This window comes from Arvicanthis niloticus, chromosome 1 (assembly GCF_011762505.2).
Source record: "Arvicanthis niloticus isolate mArvNil1 chromosome 1, mArvNil1.pat.X, whole genome shotgun sequence".
NCBI lineage: Eukaryota > Metazoa > Chordata > Mammalia > Rodentia > Muridae > Arvicanthis > Arvicanthis niloticus.
This window is the reverse complement of record NC_047658.1, coordinates 121976791-121994657: the sequence shown is the minus strand read 5'-3', so window position 1 is coordinate 121994657 and position 17867 is coordinate 121976791. Positions and strand designations below refer to the sequence as shown.

General features: G+C 39.9%; 1 protein-coding gene across 2 annotated transcripts; it reads left to right on the top strand.

Moving 5' to 3' along the window:
* Nucleotides 1–10389: 10389 nt before the first annotated feature.
* LOC117723257 (olfactory receptor 9I1-like) lies at nt 10390–17626 on the top strand. 2 transcript variants are annotated; one of them, XM_076927957.1, is made up of 4 exons: nt 10390–10636; nt 11565–11667; nt 16254–17204; nt 17390–17626. In XM_076927957.1, the coding sequence occupies exon 3, from the start codon at nt 16268–16270 to the stop codon at nt 17201–17203; it is 936 nt and encodes a 311-aa protein (XP_076784072.1). In that variant the 5' UTR covers nt 10390–10636; nt 11565–11667; nt 16254–16267; the 3' UTR covers nt 17204; nt 17390–17626. The 2 variants fall into 2 exon arrangements, with proteins under 2 accessions (XP_076784072.1, XP_034378640.1); XM_034522749.2 differs by lacking the exon at nt 11565–11667 and having other exon boundaries at nt 10391–10636.
* The last annotated feature ends 241 nt before the right edge of the window (nt 17627–17867 follow it).

Below are 17867 nucleotides of genomic sequence, written 5' to 3'. Positions count from 1 at the left end.
TCCTTGTGTCTTTGGGGCCTGCTGTGGAGAACCATAGAGGGGGTCTTCGACTACTGAGCTGTCAGAGTCTAATCTCTCATGGAGGACCTCTCTGCATTCTAGCCATGGAGGCCTGCCAACTCAAGCAAGCTAGCTGAGCCAGCCTTGAGCCAGCCAAGTGAGTTGCAGTGACCAAGAGTTTCTACCATGTGAGGCCCCACTGGAGCCTCTCCCCCTCGCCCCTCTTGGCTGCAGACCGGTCCAGCCCCTATATCCCTACCTCTCAGCTCTTCTGCATCTCCCAGCAGCATCTGGAAGCCCAAGGACAAGAGATCACTGGTCTTCCAGTCAGCTGCTTTGACTCCAAGACCCCCAATCCAGGAGGTATGTCCTCACAGGACTTCAGGCTGAGACCTCTCCATGCCCAGGTGGAGCCCCTCAGCTTTTCATAGCTCACAGTCTGCCCAGTGAAGTGTGGAGTGAACTCAGTCAAATTTCTGCGCTCCTGCTCCCTGAGCCATAGTTCCAGCCACCTGGGGCAACAGACATGCAGGATCCACAACTCAGCCCAACAGGACCTATGCCCACGTGCAAGCAACAGCCCCACACTCCTTCACTCCACTTCCAAATTTTCTTTGTTACACTTACCATATTGTAGATCTCATCTTATCTCTATACCTGCAACTTACAGTCTCCATGTTAGAAGAATACAATTTGAGTTTCTGAGTATTTTGTTCAGTGGTCAGTGGTTATGCAATGCAGAAACTCAAATCTGATGAAAGCAAGGAGAGTGCATATCAGTGGAGAGCTCAGCCACAAATGCGATGTTTATATTATGTCTTTTGTCAAAGCTTTTGGTCCACTGTGTAAGAGAGGACAGTAAGGTCATAGGAGACATAGGTTATGGAAGACTAGTAAAATAGTCTTTTTTGGACTCTCAGCATTGTCATTGGCTGAACAAGACATGCGCAGATGAAACCAGTCAGTATTCCCGTGTGGAGCATAAAGGGGTTCATAAGCACTGTTTAGTTTCTTGTTTATCACTGTGAAGAAATAATGTTATCAAAGTGACATAAAAAAGGCATTTAATTGGTGCTTGCTTACAGTTTCAAAGAGTTAAGTTCATGAGTGTTGTAGCAGATAGCACGGTGACAAGTTATTGAGCATGGATCTGGAGCAGTAGCTAAGATCTTACCAGCAGGAGACAGAGAGGAGAGAGAGGCTGGGCCTGTATTGGCCTTTGAAACCTCAAAGTCCATCTCTAGTGAAACACCTTCTTAACAAGGTCATACCTCCTATTTCTTCCTAAGCAGTGGACCAACTGAGATTCAACCATTCAAATATATGAGAGTATAGGAGCCATTCTCATTTAAATTATCCACACTTTCTACCATTAACTGGAAAATTCTGCATAAAGAAAAGTCAACTTTTTTTACTCAATGGGTGATTACATTAATAAAAAAGGACAAAAGCTGGAAGAATTAAGAAGGTGGAGTGAATCGTGCAGGAATGTGGAACATATATGGTTAAATTACAATGTAAGACATTGTCAAAAATGAAGAAAAAACACACAATTTGACCTTCTTTTCTACAATACTATAGTTGTTCTTTTGTGGTTAGTACTAACTCCTCAATGCACTTATGAATATTTCTTTCTTTTCTCTAACAAGTTGTGTTCTCCTTCAGTCGACTCACCTTCTGTCCTATTTTGCTTTAATCCAGACACTAATATTTGGTCACTGTTCTTCCAGCAGGAAAACTCCCAAAGAGGAAAATGGACATCAGTCTAGCCAAGTGGTTTCAATCTTTCCCTCCTTCCTCTTTCCCCCTTTTCCTTCTCCTCCTCCTCCTGCTCCTCTTCCTTCTTCTTCTCCTCCTTCATCTTCTCCTCTTCCTTTTCACTCCTCCTGTATAATTGCAGATGCCAGATGGTGGACTAATATTGCAAAGAAGAAAAGCAATAATAGACCAGAAATCTTAGTCATTTAGGGAATTCCACAGAGCATTAGGATAATATTTGTTTTTATTTTCCAAAATAAGTATGTGGTAATGTTCCAAGCCCCTCCGTGTCCCCTTCGCCCGTGAAAGAGACACGTGAGGTGGTGTTCGGGTGGTTACCACAACGAGGCTTTATTCTTGTATCAGCAGAAGCAGAAAGACCCTAAGCCCGGAAAAGGCATTGCTATATGTACCCTAGAGTGGCGTGTTCACTTCTGATTGGCTGTTCACTCATTACCCATAATACACCCCAGGATGGGCAGTGACTTTGGCGCGCTTTTTGCCTTTTGCACCTGCGTAGTTAGTTGTTTACTAGTGGGAGGATAGGATGCCCGCGCCATCTTGTAATGGCGAATGTTATCATGCTCACACAGCTCCTAACATCTCCCCCTATCAATTTTATTAAGATGGAACAGCCTTTTGCCTATCAAGCGCAGCACCAACTCAGTGAGGGAAAGCAGAGGTCTGATCCCCTGTGCAAAATGCAATATTGTAATGGGTTTCTTCTCTTGTTGTTGAGCAATGAGGAATACTTCCCATACCCATCTTGATGCCTTTTGACGGAGAAAGGGAGCCTCCGCCCTGGGGCACCACCAGGGGAGGAGGTTTCTTGGCATCAAACCTTTGTGCAATCAGGCATACTTTCAGGAAATCTATCCACACTTGTGGAACATTCCCTGTCGAGTACCCACTTGCAACACCTCTAAATATTCAGGTACCACAGTTATTCAGGCAAGGGCTGGCTAGACTTAGACCTCTCATCGACCCAGTGCAATGGGCTGAACCCTTGGGGTGCATCGACTGAGGGTCTCAGTAATCAGCTACTTTCTTAGCCTAGATAGCCAAATTTCAGAGGGAGATGCTTGCTCAAGGCTACGAGTGCTTGGGCAATAGCGACCTTGTCATGTTTTTGTTGGGCTCTGAGCTTGCAGACCAATCATAACATGAACACTAATCCACAACATAGGGCTGCACCAAACAGGCCTATCCCCACCCTTTAAGAAAGAAAGAAAAGGCAGAGGTAAGCCAAGAAGTAAAATCGCCAGGGGTAACGGGGTCCACTCGTGTTCCATTAAGGCTCGAAATCCAGATCTGCAATTGCTGCTGCATCTGGCCCAGCTCCCTAGTCCACTTCCCTTGTAAATAAGCAGAAAGATTATGGCTTTGAATAAATGCATCATTCATAAATCTCAGAGGTGTAATACCTAGATGTGGGGTTGCTGACACGCAGCTCATTTGAACCACATCCGTGAGCTGCTCCACATGGGCTTGGAGCAAATCAACTCTCTGATTGACCAACAGGATGCCTGATGCCAGGTATGCATCCACTTTCTGTAGAATGGTCAAAGCCTCAGAGGTCTTTTCTGAAATTTGATTAACAACAGTAGCTGCTGTAACCTGATCAACCAAGGCTGTGCCAGCTGTCACAGCTGCAGCTGCAGAGATGGTAATAGCAGTGATAATGGGTGCAGTTATATCAAAATGTCTCTTTTGTTGAAATAAAGTCAAGGTTCCAGACGTCTGAACGGGGATAGGGATCCATAGTGGTATACTGGCTATTAGGGCCTGCTTATAGACAAGAGCAGACCAGCACTGAGACATTAAGCAAGTTACATTGGTACAAGTTAGCAGAAGCGGCACCTTTTAAGAAGGCAAGGGCATAGGTTTTGGAAAAGCAGATAGGATAGCCATCTAAATTCACTATATATACTAGGAACCTGAATTAGGAGAGTCCAAATGAGAACTGAGAGCGTCTGCAGATGAATTTTTGGGGGGTCATTTTCAGGAACTGCGAGTCGCCGCGTCAGTCACTCTGGCAGCCAAAATGGGTTGTCTTCTTCCTGTGGAAAAACACAAACTGCTCCCCAGGATCTTATTAAAATAGGATCTGGGCCTTTCCATTGACCAGTCAAAACATCTTTCCATTTTATCATTTCTTTTGGCCTAGTTGGTTTTAGGCAATGGCGCAGTGTTGCCCTGACTGTCCAAATTCAAAAAGTTGAGGGTAAAAAGTGCCAGAGAAACAGTAGCTCGTGGCACCATGGGCAGAGCTTCTTCAACTTCTCCTTTTTGTTTTATCAAATAAGTTTTAAGAGTATGATGAGCACGCTCAATGATGCCCTGTCCCTGAGGGTTGTAAGGAAGACCCGTCAGGTGTGTCACCTCCATATGGCGACAAAATTGTTGAAATTTTTGAGAAGTGTAGGCTGGTCCATTTTTAGTTTCAAGGATTTTAGGCTTTCCCCAGGCACTCCAAGCCTCGAGACAATGTTGAATAACATGGGCCGCCTTTTCTCCGGTCAATGGAGAGGTGGACATAACTCCAGAACAGGTATCAATGGAGACATGCAAATATTGTAATTTGCCAAAGGATGGGATGTGAGTAACATCCATTTGCCAGATCTGTAATGGCCTAATTCCCCGAGGGTTAATTCTTGTATGGGGAACAGGTAGGAATTGACAGCAGTTTTGGCATTGAGTCATGATATCTCTGGCCTCCTTTCTAGAGATGTTAAACCGACATCGTAGTGTCTCAGCTGTCACATGAAACCTTTTATGAAAGGCTTTAGCCAAATCTAATTTTGGTGAAAGGGCAATTGCAATCAACTTTGTGGCTCGATCTGCCAGGTCATTTCCACGGGACATAGGTCCCAGTAAGCCTGAGTGAGCCCTAATATGAGTTATAAAGACAGGGAATCTTCGCTTAGCCAGGGTAAGCTGAATCTTTTGAAAAACTTCTACAAGTCTGCTAGATGTCTTAATTAACCCAGCAACTTCTAATGCTTTTACTGCATTAACCACATAGAAGGAATCTGAAACAATATTTAAGAGACCTGGAAAGATTTCCAGAACCTCTGACACTACTAAGCATTCCACAATTTGAGGTGAGGTTTTATGGTATTGTTTGAATGTAACCTTATCATTAACCACATAGGCACCCACTCCTGTTTTTGACCCGTCCATATAAACTACCATTCCATCTTGGAGTGGCTCCTGAGACACAATATGTGGAAATATGATAGCTTGAGTTAAGGCAAATTGTAAGATGGGATGCTTAGGATAATGATTATCTATTTGACCATTGAAGGAAGTAACCAGCACTGCCCAAACATCAGAGGTCGCCGTTAATATTTGGACTTGATGGGCAGTATAAGGCACTATCAAAACCTTAGGCTCCCTTCCAAAATGAGTAATGGCTGCTTTTAGTCCTCGAAGGGCAAGCTGAGCGACTGAATCTGGATACCTTTCAATAATCTTTGTGGGAGAAGCATTGGGATGAATCCATAACACGGGCCCCCTCCTGCCATAATACAGCAGTTTTTAAGTGTCTAGTTTTAAAAACACATAAGTCAAAGGTTTTGGTTTCATCTATGCGTTTCAACTGGGCATCTTGTAAAGCATTTTCTACTACTTGCAGAGCACGGCTCACAGCTGGTGTTAAGGCCCTCAGTGAGTAAATATGAGCACCCCCTTCCAAAATATCAAATAAAGGTTTCAGCTCGGCCGAGGGAATTTTTAAAAATGGTCTTAACCAATTTATATCACCTAATAATTTCTGAAAATCATTCAAAGTATGTAAATGGTCTCTACGAATCTCCTATTTCTGAGGAATTATCTTTTCTGGATAGATAACCGTCCCTAAAAAGGAGCCAATTTCTGAAAATTGAACTTTCTCAGTAGCAACATGTAGACCCCACTGTTCCAAGGTGTTTAATAATAAGGGGTATGAGGTCTGTAAAGTAATTAAATCCTTATGACACATAAGAAGGTCTTAACAGCAGCTGTGCTATTTGTGCGTATACCTGCCAAGGGTGAGCAGTCTGGTCGTTCGCGTGTACGCCAACTCCAGCCAGCATGTCAAAAGTCCATAATCGCTGTCCCTCAGTGTTTGCATTAATCCTGGCTTGTGCTTGTAGTGCCTCGTGCCACAAGGTCTTCCACTCTAGGTATTGGCCCATATTGTTAAGTACCGCCTTCACTGTGTCCTGCCAGTCTCTTGGCGTCACAGCAGCTGTACTTAATCTCTCCACTTGGGATATAGTAAAATTAGCCCCAATTCCATATGCACGTACTGCCTCAGCTAATTCTTTGACCTGCCTATACTCTACTGGGGCATGGACATGTGCTCCTTCTGCTGCTTCAAAGACCGGAAATGCAAGCTGTAGTTTTCTCCGATCTACTGGGCTGAGAAATGAATTAGAGGCGCTGCCTGAGGCACAGGCCGGAGGCAAGGATGGGGCTGAGGGATTCAAGGTCTTTCTTAGTCTTATCCCAGAATGGCTATTTTTTTGCATAGGTGGCTGCTTCCTGCTCTAGGCTCTCTTTCTCTCCTTGGGTTAGGTCTTCCTTGGAGCTGCTAAGGTCTGTGGAAGCAGGCTCCTTAATGGGGTACAGGGGGGTCTCCCCGAACTCCACTCTCTCTTCACCAGCCAGTGAAGGGTCCTTAACCTTAACAGGCCCTGCAGTGGCCCCTGTTCCTTTTGAGTACTCTTTCCTATGACCAGGCTCCTTGGCCTGCTTCTGTTGCCCAGGCTTTTTTGCCTGCTTCTCCTTTCCAGGCTCTTTGGCCTGATGCCGGCTAACACGCCCTGTTTCTGATACTCTGGAGTGGACCTCTCCTGAAATCTCTTGACTTGCACTAATAGCTGTGTTGCGAGCTGGATCTTTACAACACAAATAAGCTAAAAGCGAAAGCAACGCAAACAAGAGGCCAACTTTTGCTGTGGCGGCAATGGGTGAGAATCCGCCCGCAACGAAAGCTTCCACCCCAAACATATCTCTCATATCCTGTAGTCTTTTAACCCACCCGAGTCTCGGGGGGTCTTCTGCGGCGCCTTGAAGATCCCGGGTTTCAGCACCAGATGTTCTGAGCCCCTCTGTGTCCTCTTCACCCGCGAAAGAGACACGTGAGGTGGTGTTCGAGTGATTACCATAGCGAGGCTTTATTCTTGTATCAGCAGAAGCGGAAAGACCCCAAGCCCAGAAAAGGCACTGCTATATGTACCCTAGAGTGGCGTGTTCACTTCTGATTGGCTGTTCACTCATTACCCATAATACGCCCCGGGATGGGCAGTGACTTTGGTGCGCTTTTTGCCTTTTGCAACAACACTGAGATACCACCTGACACCAGTCAGAATGGCTAAGATGAAAAATTCAGGTGATAGTAGATGCTGGAGAGGATGTGAAGAAAGAGGAACACTCCTTCATTGTTGGTGGGGTTGCAAGCTGGTACAACCACTCTGGAAGTCAGTCTGTCTGTTCCTCAGAAAATTGGACATAGCACTACCTGAGGACCCAGCTATACCACTCCTGGGCATATACCCAGAAAATGCCCCAACAATAACAAAGACATATGCTCCACTATGTTCATAGCAGCCTTATTTATAATAGCCAGAAGCTGGAAAGAACCCAGATGCCCTTCAACAGAGGAATGGATACAAAAAATGTAGTAAATTTACACAATGGAATATTACTCAGCTATTAAAATAATGAACATTCATCCTAAAGCCAGGTTCAGAACTAAATGTTTTAGTTAGGATAGATGACAGAGGTTCTGGTTAGTCAACAAAATGATGGAGTGGGTATGAATACTATCTTCTACTTCACTGGTACAAATTGGCATAATTATGCTCTAATTGTATTTTGAGAGAAAAGTTTCATTTTAACAGGAAGGGTGATATGTAGGAAGAGCTAAGGTGGGAGGAGTACTGAGAGGAAGAGAAGGAGTAAGAAGAGGAGGAGAAGAAGGAGAGGAGAAGCTAGGTGATGAAAGAGAGAAAGAGGGGGGAGACAGGGAGACAGATGTTCATGTATCTTCACCAGTCAAAGATAGTTGATATATCTAGGTTTGGGTAGTGGGTTACACCTCTGATTGAGCAATACCAAACTTATAAAGCCTTTGATTAAGATTTAAAAAAAAAATGTAGAAGTGCAAAAAGGAAAAGGGGGCATGGGATAGGGGTTTTCTAAGGGTGGGGGGATGAGGAAAGGGGATGGCATCTGAAGTGTTAATAAAATATCAAATAAAAAATGAAAAAGAAAACAAAAAGAAAAACCCAAATGAGACTTGATGAAACTGATAAGCTTCTGCACAGATAAAGAAACCATCATTACAGTAAAGACAAAGCCTGCAGAGTGCAAAATAACCTTTAACATTTCTATATCTGACAGAATATTAATAAACAGAATATACAAAGAACTCAAAAAAGACCAAAAACAAAGAATCATAAAAACAATGGACCCACTCAAAAACTGGGCCTGATACCTAAATAGAAAGCTCTTAAAAGAAAAAAAATGGCTAAGAAATTTGTCAAAAGTGTTTATTGTCTATAGCAGATCTTCTCAGCCTTCCTAATGCTGCAGCACTTTCATATAGTTCCTCATGGTGTGGTGAACCCCAATCATAAAATTATTTTCATTGGAACTTCTTAATTATAATTTCTACTATTATGAATTAAAATGTAAATATGTGATACACAGGTTATCTGGTATGTGACCCTTGTAAAATGTTTTTTTCTACCCTCAAAGAGGTTGAGTCTCACAAGTTGATAATGCTTTGATGGTAAGACTGAATTACAAATTTACACCACAGTTGTGTGATTGTATATGTATATGGACATATGTGTATGTATATGTAGTATATGTATATGAGGTATATATATATATGTATGAATGATACATACATGTAACAAACTCTCTTCAAAAAACCAAAGATTCAGTGAGACAAGGAGACATGCAGTCAAGTCCCACCCTAAAACGTCTCACTTCTCACTTCCCATGTAGACTCTCGTAATATCTGTGTAATTAGAATGAATTTAAAAAAATAATGAGGCACTGAAATATTGAGGGGATATGAAGAGTTTCTCAATATCCTATTTGCAGGTTGATAACTACTGAGCTATAGCAATAAGGAACTGAAAATCAAAATAAATTTGAGATTTCATCCTACCTCAGGTCAAAAGATCAACAAAATAGTTAACAATAAAGGCTGGAGGAGTTTTATAGAAATGGGAATCCCAATTGACTGTTGATAAGATTATAATCAGGTAGAACCCACTATGAAAAGCAATATATAGAATTTTTAAAAAGGTAAATATAAATCTACCATATGACTCAGACATATCAGTCCCTAGCATATGCTCAAATGACTAGATGTTCTTCCCCACAGATACTTGCTCATCATTGTCATATCTTTTTTATTTACAGTAGCTAGAAAATGGAAAGAACTTGACTGTCCTACAACATTCGAATGGCTAATGAAACTATTGTCTATATATATTATGGAAAACTATTTAGCTGAAAAGAAAATTAAAAGCATGAAATTTTTAGGTAAATGAATGGACCTAGAAAAGATGATATTGAATGTGGTGATACAGAGGCAGAAAGACAAATGTCACATGTTTTTTTTTTTTTTTTCTCATTGGAGGCTCCTACCTCTTAATTCCAAAGCTGAAGATGTAAGTACATATCCTTAATAAGTGCAGAAAGCAAGAGAGTAAAAAGGTATCATTTCCAAGGAAGGGTGTTTGGTGTGAGACAGTGGGGAGAATAGCATGGTACAAGTCACCTCAACAGTGCAGTGTCAAGGGCACAATGCTTTTTAGAATGAGGTTTTATTGATATTTATTTTTTTCATTTATACTTTGAGCATCACTGAAATTTAATAATAATTTCAAGAAAATAATATGAGAAAGTGTAGCATAGTGGCCATAGGCACCCAAAGACAGAACTCATGGTTCCAATCTTAGTTGTTCTTTTCAAAATGAGATTTTGTTCAAGGGTATGAGTGAATTGCTTATATATGTAGGTGTATATCATATGTGTGCAGTTCCCCTGGAGGCCAGAAGATGGTGTCAGCTCTCCTGGAACAATGTGGATTTGGGGTATTCTGAAAAGAACAGATAGTGCTCAAAGCTGTTGTGAATCTCTTGACTCTTTTAGCTCTTCTTTAAATCACAAATAGGTGTTACATAACTCTGCCGATCAATTTATTTGTTTGTAGAATATAATAGTAGTACGATCTGCCTTAGAGAATTTTTTTTTCAGAATTTGCTGGGTTTAATTAGATTAATTTAATATAGTATGTCATATGCTGCCCTATGTACTTTACATATTGGCAATTAAATATTTGTTGCATAAAGGAGGCAGCAGGCTCCTAGGATTTTTCTTTAGCCAAGTTAATTCATCTACATCTCATATATAAAACTGGCCAGGGTAAGTCATTTTAGATTGTTGAGAAGTTCTCAGAAAGCAAACAAAGAAGAATCCCCCTTTTCTTCAAAATGAGATCGAATCATGGTGGGGCTTGTGAATAGGACAAAAGTTGGCTGGAGAAGAATGAAGATTGATAATATAGAGGAAGTTTTCTGCAGTGTCTTTCCTCTGAGAGCTGAATGAATCCTAATTAGAAGCTTAGGGCCTGATTAGAAACTCTACTCAGGGTAATCCCCTAGCCTCAGTCTTCTAATTGCCTTGCTGGGATGAAGGGTCCAGGCCAAGATAGGGTAGAGGCCCCATACCTATTAACAAGTGCTTGTGTTATGCTGGGGCTGAAAATGCCAAAGATACTTATTTCTTCCCAAAGACCAGTTAGTTACCAGATTCTTTCCACATTCACAGAGCCTTCTGTATTTGGCAGGAACATTTGGTTTTGCTGAAGGTGAGTGTGGCTGTAGTTCAGAGAGAATAAATTGTAGCCTAGATTTCAAATGTACTAGACAACATGAGTCTTGCTTCCCTCTCATCTAAAATAAGCTTTTCACTTCGTTCCTTTGTAAAGCAGTGTCAAATCTGAACATATCTTCTTGTGCCTTGCAAGTCTACCAGGCACTTACTGTTTTTGGCCCTCATCTATAGCTGATGGCTGTTCTTAAACCAGCTTTCCTTATTGTTTTTAGTATTAGAAGACCTGAGATCAAATGGTGAAATTATACATAAAGGTGAGAGGCTGTCTGTGGATTCTTGGTGAATCTCTTAGAAACTTGTACATTTTAATAGTATTTGGGAAAATTAAGTGTGATGGCCTCAATGTTAAAAAGAGAAGTAGAGGCTCTAGATAGGCTGCAAAATCAAACCTTTCTTTAGAGAATAAGTTTTTTATCCTTGGAATTGTTGGGGTTCCATAAATATGCCTAGTCAGAAACGGGTGCTGTCAGTTTAAAAATGGGTTTTCATGATGCTAACGAGGGTTTGTAGTCTGGGAGGAAGGCAAATTTCACATCAATGAAGGTCATGAAACTACTCTCTGAGTTTAGCTTGGCCACCAAGGTATAGAGAACTGAGATGAACACTCTAGAAACTGGTCATGTGTGCTGGCTTTGACAGAAACTCTAAGGAGGCTTGGGTGAAGGTGAAGAAGGCAGAACTAAGGAGTACTGACACAGAATTCATGATAATTTGGCTTGCTTGCCCTTTCTAGGAATTCCCACCACCACTGTACCTTGTTTTACCACCACTTCTGACAGAATGAAGTTACCCAGGTCTTTCATTTTCTAAGAAGTGCAAATGTTGATAGCTCTGGGAGCAGAGACACTGTGCTAAGACACTGAAACACAACTAAACTATGGAAAAAATATTTTGGGTTGCAGGAGATCCAAGTGTATGGTTATTCCAGACATTCCCATTGGTTGATTGTATTTGGACAAGACCATTTTCATTGCAAGACCCCCCTTTCCTTATGGAGGAGAGATGGTAATGTACTTCATTTGTCTGAAGGCAGGAAAGTGGAACAACAACTTTCAGAAGCTCGTTAGAGTTTCAAGATTCTAATACACATTCAATTTGAGCAGAAGATGAGGCAGGTCGAATAAGATACAGGAAATAAAATGGGGGAGAAATTTGAGCTCAGAACCTTTTCAAATGTTATGTGCTACTAGCCCTGGGATTATTGTGGGGTTGGAAATGAGGAAGATACACATGATCTCAAAATTTCACATCTCCCTGCCACTTCTAGCACGAAATGTATATCTATTTGGGACTTGGGGAGTAGTCTCTGAGGTTAGTCTCTCAGAACTTTTGCCTTTTTATTCCTAGCTCTCATAACTTGTATGCATACCAGTTGAGATCTTTGTGTCTCACTGTCTTCCTCTTAACATGTACTGTATGAGAATATGGTGAGGCAATAGGTATGCAATATTCTAAAATAAGAGACTGTAAATAATTAATAGTTTGGAAAAGATAGAAATCCTCATTGTGTACCACAGATTCAGGTTTAGATCAAATATATACATACATACATACATACATACATACACACACACACACACACACACACACACACACACATATATATATATATATATATATATTTCACACTCACAAGATTTCTATGGGTTGGATAGTATTAGGACCATATTACATAACGCAAAGCTGACATTCAGAGAACTGAAGCAACTGGCTGGAATTCGAGCAAGAGTGATAGAACGTCAATGGATTTTTGTTTTCTGATACCACAATGGTCTTATGTCTGTTATTCCTAGTGAAAACCTGCTGCCAGAACCATTTTTCCATGATTTTTTTATTTGATTAGAAATGGTCATTTTTTAAAATCAAATTTCTGAGGGAAATAATTAGCTCTCTTTGTATATAGTATTTATGTACACATGTTCTTGTGTGTGTTTGTGCACACATATGTATCTGTTCAGGTGAGTATATATGTGCATGCATGTGTGTCTTTCTTACTCACTTTCCACATTAATATTTTTAGATAGAATCTCTGCTTGAACTTGGAGCTCACTAGGCTAGACTGGCTGGCCAGAAAGATTTAAGTTTTTTTCTGCCTCCACTTTATCAGTGTTGACATTACAGGCATGTACAGTTGCACTTCACTTTTTATGTGGGTTTTGAGTATCCAGACTCGTGTCTTCATGATGTAAGGCTAGCACTTTACTCATTAATTCATCTACATATTCTTGCATCTCTTGATTAGAGACCATTTTCACCCCTAGCTTAATCTGTTTCAGGATAGTATAGACAGAGTACTGTTTTTCACAATTTAAAACCCTGATGACCTACATATTCACCAACACACTAAGAGGAAGCCACAGCATGCTGCTTCATACTTTTTAATTCTATTTCACCTTTAAGACAGCCCAGGCAGATGATGCTAATTTGATTGTAAGAACAGAGGGAGAAGGCCAGTCATCTGTATCCACTTGTTTTATGTCTTTATCAGCATTCATCCGGGTTTCAAATTGTGAAAAACAGGAAATCAAGGGGACACAAATTGGAAAGAAAGAAGCCAAAGTGTCACTATTCACAGATGATATCATATAATACACAAATGACCCCCTCAAATTCTACTGGAGAACTCCTCCACCTTAAAAACACTTTCAGCAAAGTAGCTAGATATAAAATAAATTCTTGTTATACAAGCCTTTCTTTTGCTTTGTTAGAGTTACACGAAGCTAGTTTACATTATTTGTGGCTCCTGTGAAGTGTGTTGTTTTTCTAATTTCTTTTTTAGCCTGATTATCATTTGCATAAAGAAAGGCTACTGATTTTGTTTTTAGTTAATTTTATATCTAGCTACTTTGCTGAAGGTGTTTTTAAGGTGCAAGAGTTCTCTGGTAGAATTTTAGGGGTCATTAATATATAATATCATATCACCCGTGAGTAGTGATACTTTGACATCTTCCTTTCCAATTTGTGTCCCCTTGATTTCCTTTAATTGTCTATCTAGAACTTCAAACACTAGATGAATAGACATAAGGATTGTGGGCAGCCCTGTCTTGTCTCTGATTTTAGTAGAATTGCTTTAAGTTTATCTGCATTTAATTTGATGTTGGCTATTGGTTTGCTGTTTATTGCTTTTATTATTTTTAGATATCCATCTTGTACTCCTGATCTCTCCAAGACCTTTTACATGAAGGGGTTTTAGATCTCCTGAAAAGATTTTTCAGTATTTAATGGCATGATCGTGTGAGGTTTTTTTTTCAGTTTGTTTACATGGTGGATTACGTTGATTGATTTTTGTATATTAAACTTTTTCTGCATCACTTAAATGATGCCTACTTTGTCAAAGTGTGTTTTGTAGTGTTATTAGACGTAGGTTGAGAGTATTTTAGTGAGTATATTTGCAATGATATTCATAACAAAAATTGGTCTGAAACTCACTTTTTTGTTGAGTCTTTATGTGGTTTATGTTTTAGTGTGACAGTGGCTTCTTAGAATGGGTTTAGCAATCTCCCTTATGTTTCTATTTGTGGAATAGTTTGAGGGATGTTGGTATAGTTATTTTTCTAATGTCTGGTATAAATTTAGGCTAAAACCATGTGGGCTTGGAATTTTCCTGGTTAGAATTTTTTAAATGAGGTTATATGATTATTTAATTTTTTGATATTGATTTAAGATGGAAAAGTCATATCAAATTAGAAAATCATCCATTTCATTTAGATCTTTCATTTTGTGGAGTACAAGTTTTGAAGTAATAACTAATATTTCTTTGATTATTTTCAGTGTCTGTTGTTATGTCTTCCTTTTTGTTTCTAATTTTGTTAATTTTGATTCTGTCTCTCTGCCTTTTAGTTAGTTTAGATAATGGTTTTTTGTCTATCTTGTTGACTTTCTCAAAGAGCCACCTCTTGCTTTTGTTGATTCTTTGTATTGCTCTCTTTGTTTCAAACTGATTTCTACCCTGCAATCGACTATTTTCTGACATTTACTCATCTGGGGTAGGTTTGTTTCTTTTTGTATTAGAGCTTCTAGATGTGCTGGTAAGTTGCTAGTATGAGATCTCTCCCATTTCTTTACAAAGGCCCTCAGTGCTTTCATGTTTCTTCTTAACACTGCTTTCATTGTGCCCCATAGTTTTGGATATGTTGCATCTCTATTTTTATTTAATTCTAGAAAGTCCTCAATTTCTTTCTTGATTTCTTCCCTGACCCAGTAATCATTGTGTATAGAGTTGTTCAGTTGCTTTGACTAAAGTATCAATTTCTTCTATTGTATGTTTTCTGCCTGAGATCCTCTCTTCCATCTCTTATATTCTGTTTGTGATGCTTACATATCTTGTTTTCTTCCTAGGGTTTTACGTTTCCTGGATTCCCTCAGTTTTTTTTTTTTTTTTTTTTTTTTTTTTTTTTTTTTTTTTTATTACTTCTATTTTCGTTTTTAGGCCTTGAACAGTTTTATTCATTCCTTCACATGTTTAATTGTATTTTCCTGTATTTTTAAGTGACTTATTAATTTTCTCTTTAAAGTCATTTCTGAAATGCTGGCTGAATAAGACAGTCATCTATGTGTTGTGATATACAGTACTATGTTGTCAGGGGTCATTTTATTGTGCCATTCCTTTAGCAGAACGAGTAGCATTTGATTTCCCTGACATCTGTAGCCTGTCTGATCTCAGGTTTTTGACCACCTGAGCAGGGTCAAGTATGGATGCCTTCTCATAGAGTTAGTCTTAAAACCAATCTTGTAGTGATTGATAACTCCCAGAACTTTTGTTCCTCGATTACACCAATGCACATTTTAGGAAGCCACTATTGTAGATCATTTGGTTTGTAGCCGAGATGGTGTTTACCTTTTCCTTGCTAGCATTTTGAGTTCTTTCCTGTATCATGAACCCTGGTCAGTTGGTGTTAAGCCTCTAGGAAGGCACCAGCTAAACTTCTCTGTGTTTAGTGGGTTATGTAGGTATCGTCTTCAGCAATAGGATTTTAATGTCAAATTGAGAAAAGAAAAAAATTTCCTTGGAAATAATCTGAGTTGTCTGGGCCTTTTCATTTGGTCTTTTTGTTCAACAACTCAAGATGTAACCTATTATCAGAACAGGAGTTTATGTTTGGTGATGAGAGATGTCTAAGTTGGCACCTCCTAGTATTTTTACTGTGGTGTTGTAATCTAAACAAGGAGAAGCACGAGTTCCAGAAAGATTAATTGACTTGTTCAAAGTCTGAAAAGATTTTAAATATACTATTCCAATATTGTTTCTGTGAAACCTTTTTCTGGCTGCACATGAAGTCAATATATAGGCCCAGTAGTGAACCTGCAGGGTTTAGGAGTCCCTGAGAAACTGAGCAATAGACCTGATTTTACCTTTTTTCTAATTAAGAGCCCTTCTAGGGTGGCTCAGTCACTTTATCTCTTTGTCACTCTTTAGTCAAAAATGGGATTAAGACAACATTTTGTGCTATACAGGACTTGTAATTCATGTTAAACAAAGTTTGTGAAAGTTGAAAAGTATTTTGCAAATGAGGCTCATTACTGAGAACCATGCAGGTTGTAGTCATGCTGATCTCCAGAAATATCTAATTATTCTTATTTTATTTCCTCAGGTGACCTTGGCTTTATGGCTGACAATGGCACCAGGTTGACAGAATTCATTCTAATGGGGTTTCAGCTTCAGGCAGAGACACAGTTGGGTCTCTTCTTCATGTTTTTGGCCTTTTATCTCATCACCATCGTTGGAAACCTGGGTATGATCATGCTAATTCAGAATGACTCTCGGCTCCACACACCCATGTACTTCTTCCTCAGCCATTTGTCCTTTCTGGATATTTGCTACTCATCTGTTATTGTGCCTCAACTGCTGGAGACCTTGGGGAATAATAAGATCTTCATTACTTATGAGCGCTGTGCCACCCAGTTCTTCTTTTTCACCTTGTATGGTAGTACTGAGTGTTTTCTTTTGGCTGTCATGGCCTATGACCGCTATGTGGCTGTATGTAACCCCCTCCTTTATGCGATGGACATAACACCACAGACTCGTCTGAGGCTGGTTGCTGCAGCATATTCTGGTGCAATGGTAAATGCTGTGGTCCGGACTTGGTGTACTTTCTCTATTTCCTTCTGTAAATCTAACCAGGTCGATTTTGTTTTCTGTGATCTCCCACCCTTGCTGAAACTTGCTTGTAGTGATACCAAGGTACGGGAACAGGTGATTTTTCTTTTGGCTTTTTTGGTCATCATAACTAGTGTCTTAGTGATTCTTATATCTTACCTATTCATTATCTGGGCTATTCTCAAGATTCATACAGCAGGGGCCAAAGCCAAGACCTTCTCTACTTGTGCATCTCACATGATTGCAGTGGCTCTTTTTTTTGGAACACTCATATTCATATACTTGAAAGGTAACATGGGCAAATCCCTCTGGGAAGAGAAGATTGTGTCTGTATTCTATACTGTGGTGATCCCTATGCTGAACCCCATGATCTATAGCCTGAGGAACAAGGAAGTGAAAGAGGCTCTGAAGAAGGCTTTCAAAAGAATTAAGGCTTCTCAGTAAGGTAAGACTTAAGCTTTATCAGTCCAGAAGTTCCTGTCTGTTGGGCCTTTAGTTTGTATTCTTAATATATGACTTTGCTTTCAGAATTGTACTAATATATTGAATCAGAAAATGTAAGTTTGACTTCCAAAATATTATTAGTTCTACGATTTTCAGCAATAAATGTTTTGTATCATATCTTCACAGAAATGAGTTTTTATTGAGGATGTAGAGAAGGCTTACTGATTGAGATTGTATCCTGCTTATGAAGAGGACTCCAATCCAGTTCCGAGCATTCATACGACACTGTTACCTATAGCTCCAGATTTATGGGAATCTTCTTGTTTCCATGTTCACTGTCTCCCTCCATCCTCTCTCTTATATACAACTTACATGAGTACATAATTAAAAATAAAGATAATATTTATGCCTAATTTTTTAAAACTTGTTTTATTTATTTACTTTCCAGCCTTTGCCAGACATCCCCACTGCCGGTACCCCCTGCCTCAAGTTCTTCATTCTATTTCTCTTCACCTTTGCTTCTGAGAGGGAGCTTCCCGCACCCCTATCACGCATACTCTTTCCTTGGGGCCTCATGTCTCTCAAGGCACATCTTCTCCCACTGAGTCCAGAGACCAGGTAGTTATCTGCTATATATGTGCCAAGGCCTTGAACCATTCTATGT

Excerpts from the sequence above, each read along its gene's own strand:
- LOC117723257 (XM_076927957.1), top strand. The coding sequence starts at position 16,268 with ATGGCTGACAATGGCACCAGGTTGACAGAATTCATTCTAATGGGGTTT.